The 5,915-nt window shown below is 34.8% G+C and overlaps 1 protein-coding gene across 1 annotated transcript; it reads left to right on the forward strand.

Moving 5' to 3' along the window:
• Nucleotides 1-2,794: 2,794 nt before the first annotated feature.
• On the forward strand, nt 2,795-5,617 carry LOC108339893 (putative cyclin-D6-1). Its single transcript, XM_017577116.2, has 6 exons — nt 2,795-3,352; nt 3,446-3,526; nt 3,697-3,786; nt 3,901-4,117; nt 4,359-4,489; nt 4,634-5,617. The coding sequence occupies exons 1-6, from the start codon at nt 3,185-3,187 to the stop codon at nt 4,877-4,879; spliced, it is 933 nt and encodes a 310-aa protein (XP_017432605.1). The 5' UTR covers nt 2,795-3,184; the 3' UTR covers nt 4,880-5,617.
• Nucleotides 5,618-5,915: the final 298 nt, after the last annotated feature.

The raw sequence follows: 5,915 nt of genomic DNA on the forward strand, positions 1-5,915 counted from the left end.
TATTATTTTTTATTTCCCTTACTACGATTTTTGTTTTCTAAATTTTTTTATTTGGTTAGGTGATTTGTTGATGATCAAATCCAAATCGGGGTGGCCCAAATAATTCAGCTTGCTACCTTTTTTTCAAATTCAACAAATCTAAACCCTTTAAAATTAATTATTTTAAAAAATATTCTTTAAGCACGAACTGACAAACATAATCTAAGGATCTCACCCTAGTAGTAAGAAGCAAAGTTAAACATTAATTTAAGATACATCTACAAATTAAGTTGTAAAAAAAAAACGTGGACTTTCTCTTGAACCAAGACATGCAAGAAGAGAGAATCTATGATTTTCTGATAACATCCAAGAAGAAAAGCAAAAGTTGTGCTGGTATAAAACTGTGCATATAATAATGGAGAGAAAGTTGTACTATATTGAGAGATATAAGCATGTTTGAAGCAACTCCAAAATAAATGGAACGTTCTTCTAAGGCATTTCGAAGTCATCAAGCAACACATGAAAAGCCATTGAGGCCTCTTGCAATGCCCCCAAAAGCCCTTAGTCAACCAACACTTCATACAAATTATCCCAAAAAATACCCACGTGCCAATTATTTCTTATTGATAATTAAGATTATAAGTATACGTGAAAGAAAAATTAAAAAAGTCAGGATGAAATTTTTTTTTATAAATTTATTATTTTAAAGTTTTGGGTTATTATTATTATTATTATTATTATTATTATTATTATTGAATCAATATCTTTCCAAGTAAAATACTGATAAAAAGAAAACAAAAAATTCTACAAGTAAAATCCTATGAATAGAGACGAAAAATTATGTTTAAAGACATTAGTGTTAAAAAGTGACTTAGTAATAGTAATGATCACAATGATTGTGTAGTTATCAAATTAGGAAATCGTATGCGACTGTCTTTAACGCTAGGGACTAAATGGATAATTTAATGATTTTTTTTCTTTATAACTTCATGGATTAATAATGAAACTTGTAGTTCTAAGGATTAATTGGATGCTTTAGTGTAAAGCATTTAAAATAAGATAAAATATGAAAAGTGATAGCGTGTACTTGGATCTGTACTCTGATAAAATATGAAGCACGCTTGAACATCTCTGCACAACCAAGACACGATCCTCAGACAACCAGAACAAACCAAGAAATTCAACCTCTATATACTTTATAAGACATCATTACTCACTCAAGGATGTTTTTTCCTGCTACACTAAGCATGTTTTGTTACATCAGAAAACATCAATAGATAGTTCCCAATCCTGGATTTTGTCTGAGAAAATAAATTCTCCATGTATCTCCCATGTTTATCGAGAATCATAATTTGGTCAAGAAGATTAGTTTCTAATTGAACCAATTAGTCTTTTCCACATAAAACGAATGGAGAAAACAGGATCAAAACAGGGTCAGAAATGAAATCAGTTTTTTGTTTCTTCCCCAAATGCACCAAGAACTCACATTCTCATTTCCCAACCACAAGTTGAAGACTTTCTATAGTGATGGCAGATACGTTTCAGTGTGTCCCTCTTGTTCGGTCGTTCTAGTGTTTTACATCTATAAATAAAAAACTTTGTCATGTTTATCTTTGTATTTTATATGGTTGTCCATATTCAGTCCCACCAAAGTCATCGTGCAATATGTTAAAAAAATCTTGATTTCAAAACCGTGTTTAGTTTGTGCCTTTCTTTTTGGTTCAACAATGACTAGAGACAAGATCATAGTTTTCCTTTCCAGGATTCAACGTGGGACTTAATACACACAGACCAATATGGGATCCAGAAGAACAACCGTGGACCCAGACACAACAGAGTCCTTTTTAATTTCAACTATATATGTTTCACTCACAGGCTCTTCTTTCATATCATGTAAGTTAGTCCTTTTTTAAAGCAATTTGAACTAAGTTAGTTGTTCACTTCAAATTTGAACTGCAATTGAATAATTAATTATACATGTTAATTCAGATCAACATGGTCCCGTATAAATTAAATATAACTTTAATTGGATTCCCCTCTCACTGAAATTTCGTTCTAAAGTATTATTTGATCATGATCTAGGATTGGGTAAGGGATTATTACTGGGTCGGACCTTCATTGTGTATGTAAGTAACAAACACAATTGTTCTGTATGTGTGAAAAATAAAAACATATTTTTTTTTCCAATTAATATGTATACCAACCGGGCTTTCATCAATAAGTAACATGCATAAACTTGACATTAATCCTATTCACCCTTAATTTGTTCAAGTTCAATCCATGGCAGTGTGACTAGAGAGATTTTGAAGAAAGTGATTATCAGCATCTAGTCCCTTACTTTATCATAGGAAATAATGCTTCATTAGTGACATTGAATTCGGGCATGCGGATTGCCGTAGCCAATAACCATAGGATTGGGATCAGTATTCATTAAAGCATTTCATTGTCAGCTGCTACTTTTTTATGCTCAATCCCACAGATCCACCGAAAAAATGCAGCATAATTTAATCAAAATCGCTTATGAATGAGGAAACGTATTTATTACAAGAATAGATAGTAGTAGCATTTTGGTTGCATTTTCCGTTCGATTTTTGGACTTGCTGCTATTAATTAAATATTATTATGAATTTGTTCCATTCATATTCAGGAGTGTGCCATTAAGCATTAAGGTCAAGATCAAGAAAATAAAAAAAACTGATCGTGGTTTCGCCTAATCATCATCACCCACCGTCTTAACTCTCACACACTTTTTTCCATTTAAAAGCAGAAAAAGAGGGCACAATTCAACACTTCTATGTCAAACTAAACTTTCCCATTAAAATTGACTTGTGCTTCAACCAATCTGGTCCTGCCACAGCACCATCATCTCATGCAACCCTGAACAATGTGGACCAAAAACCTCCCATCTTCCCAAAATTAATATATAGCAAAGAGAGACAACAGGGTGATGAGAGAGGCGCAGAAGGCAACAACACCAATAAAGAGAGAGCAGCAACTAGCAAAGCTCAGAGCTAGAAAAAGAAAAGTGGCAAAGGTGTTGTAGAACCGAAGCAACTCCATGCCATGGTATTCATTTGAAGAAAGCTGAGAGAACTCAGAGCTATCTCTCTGCAGCTTTACCTTTATCACTTTGCCTCCTTCAGCATGCTTTTCCTTGCCTTTTAAGCCCCATTCAGTACTACCTTCTTCCACCACCACTTCGTCCATGGAGTTTGACCTTGAAAACCCTTTGGAAAATCTTCACTCCGATGCTGTCTCTTATCTCTTCCTCATTGAATCTGACCACACCCTATCACAGAATCATTCTCACACTCTCAAAGCTAGAGATCTTGACATCTCTGTCAGAAGAGAACTTCTTTCCTTAATCGCAAAGGTGAATGCCGAAACTTTGACTGTTGTCTGAGAAAAAAAAAAGAATAGCTTTTTATGAACATAATATCAGTGTGCATTGGTTGGTCTTGTTCAGTTGTCCTGCACTTTGGATCCGGCTTTTTCTTATCTTGCTACCAACTATCTGGATCGGTTCCTAGCCAGCCAAGGGATTTCGGTAAAGAATCCAAATGTTCTAGTTGTTTGCTTATTTTCTTCATTGTTCTTCAATTCTATTAATTCATATTCTTATGTGTGAATATTAAAATAAAAAGAACATGTAATAGTACCTATCTATTGGATTCTTCTCCTTTTTAAGATGTGACTCAAATTTGGTTTATGAAACAGCAACCGAAGTCATGGGTCCTCAGGCTCATTGCTGTCTCCTGTATTTCTCTAGCTGTCAAGATGATGAGAACTGAATGCTCAGATGCTCAGGTAAAATCGCCATCATGCATTCTAAGTAGTTTATTGCTGGTATCATAAGAGGGTTTTATAAGAAAAGATTGGTAATTTGGTACGTGTACTCACTGAATGTGGTTTATTTATTAGGATATTTTGAATCAAAGTGATGGGGGCATCATCTTTGAGACACAAACAGTGCGAAGAATGGAAGCACTTATCTTGGGAGCATTACAATGGAGAATGCGGTCGATCACTCCATTCTCTTTCATACCTTTCTTCATTGCCTTGATGGGTCTCGAAGGCTCACCAATGGGGAGGGTTCTGAAAAACCGTGCTTCTGAAATCATATTCATGTCACAAAGAGGTACTCATAGATTCATAAAATATGATATAGTCAATGATTTTGTACATTTTTTTTTTCAAACACTGCATTAACAGTTGGAAATGTTATTTGTCATACTTTCACACTATCTTCTCTTTCATCGTTTTATATATAATATCAATGGGTTTTTGAGTGGTGAAAAAGTCATTCTGCATGATATATGGTATGAATAATACTGAATACCCACTTCTAATTTAATAATTGTGATCTTGTTTCTGTGCAGAGATAAGGCTTTGGGAGTTCAAGCCATCTATGACTGCTGCATCTGCTCTTTTGTGTGCTTCTCATGAGTTGTTTCCTTTTCAATATCCGTCCTTCTTAAAAGCAATAACCGAGTCTTCATATGTAAATAAAGTACAGATAACACATTCCTCCTTTATTGTTATTATTATTTTATTAGAGTATTTATGAATTGTTTTGGAGGGGAAGAGGGAAAGTGGGAAAGCATATTTTGAATGTTGAACGAAATTAATAGAGGGTACGAAAAATTTACTGCAGGAAAGCGTGGAGCAGTGCTACAAAGTGATACAAGACATAGCCATAGAGGAGGAGTACGAGTCTGCGTTGAATGGGGATTCAAGGTCAGACACACCGATTAATGTGTTGGACCATCATTTTCTCAGCTCAGAAAGTGAAAAAACCAACGGAATCACCGTTGCTGATTCTCCTCTGAGACAAGAGAGGGACCTCAAAAGAAGGAAAATCACTCTATGTGGAAACAATCCAACGATCCACAACTCTTGAATTAACTAAACCGTGCTCAAGAACTAGCAAAGAGAAAGAGAGAGAGAGAGTAAAGTAAAGAAGAAAAAACGTTTGTGATTTTATCCCACTGGTCCATCAGAAAGTGACCATGTCATTAGTCATAATGTCATATCATCTTGGTGTAGTTAACCAAAAAAAATTGAAAATTTTGAAGCCATAAAGTGATGGGACGACATTGAGAAGGGACATAAAATCTGGATCACGATCTTGGTACGTACAATAGGAGTGTTTTGGTGAGAAAAGGGGAAAGAGCACACCAAGGTAGATAGATAGATAGATAAGTGGGTGGAATTTTTGTTTTTCTTAAACACGAAAGAAAAAGACAAAACATGGCTTTGAATTGTAGTGTTGAATTTGTGTGTCTGTTATGTTTTGTGGTTTAAGTGGGGTTGTGTCGCCTAGCTTCTGGTAAGGAATTAATAATTGTAACAGTGTAAACAGTGAAGGAACAGCTTTATTGGAAAATAAAATTTAGTAGCAGTACTTTTTTGTATGTAAGAAAGCAGCATAAGTATTTATTTATTGTTTGTTTATGTGTTTTAAGTTTCTTGTTTGTGAAGGGATGATGATAGGGTGAGCGCAAAGCAATGGGATGTACTTTTGATAACTGTAGATGGAAATGCGTCTTTTGTCTCTGGGATTCGCTGTGAACATGTTGGAGCAAAAACGGTTAACCATTAATTAATTGGACAGCTAAGAATGCTGTTTTCTCCGGTCTCTATGTGGGGGTCTTTGTCCTTTCTTCTTTGTTTTCATCTTTGCTTCTTTCGTATTGTCTTTGTTTATGCTCTCCTCTTCTTTCTTTATTCACTACTTACTGTTTCATTTTTACTTCCTTTGTGTTCTTTCTTTTTGGCTCTTCTTCTTTACTTCATTACTTACTGCTTCCTGTTCTTTCCTTTTGCCTCTTTCCCTTTAATTCACTGCTTCCTGCACCTATGTGAGAGTTTCAATACCAACAATTAGGTCTAGAGATGCAAACTCACACCTTGTATTTGTTTTCTGTTTTAGTATT

This window comes from Vigna angularis, chromosome 5 (assembly GCF_016808095.1).
Source record: "Vigna angularis cultivar LongXiaoDou No.4 chromosome 5, ASM1680809v1, whole genome shotgun sequence".
NCBI classification, from domain to species: Eukaryota; Viridiplantae; Streptophyta; class Magnoliopsida; order Fabales; family Fabaceae; genus Vigna; species Vigna angularis.

Coding starts and splice junctions, on each gene's coding strand:
- LOC108339893 (XM_017577116.2), top strand. CDS start 3,185: ATGGAGTTTGACCTTGAAAACCCTTTGGAAAATCTTCACTCCGATGCT. Junction 3,527..3,696: donor TAGCCAGCCAAGGGATTTCG/GTAAAGAATCCA, acceptor TTTATGAAACAG/CAACCGAAGTCATGGGTCCT. Junction 4,118..4,358: donor CATATTCATGTCACAAAGAG/GTACTCATAGAT, acceptor GTTTCTGTGCAG/AGATAAGGCTTTGGGAGTTC.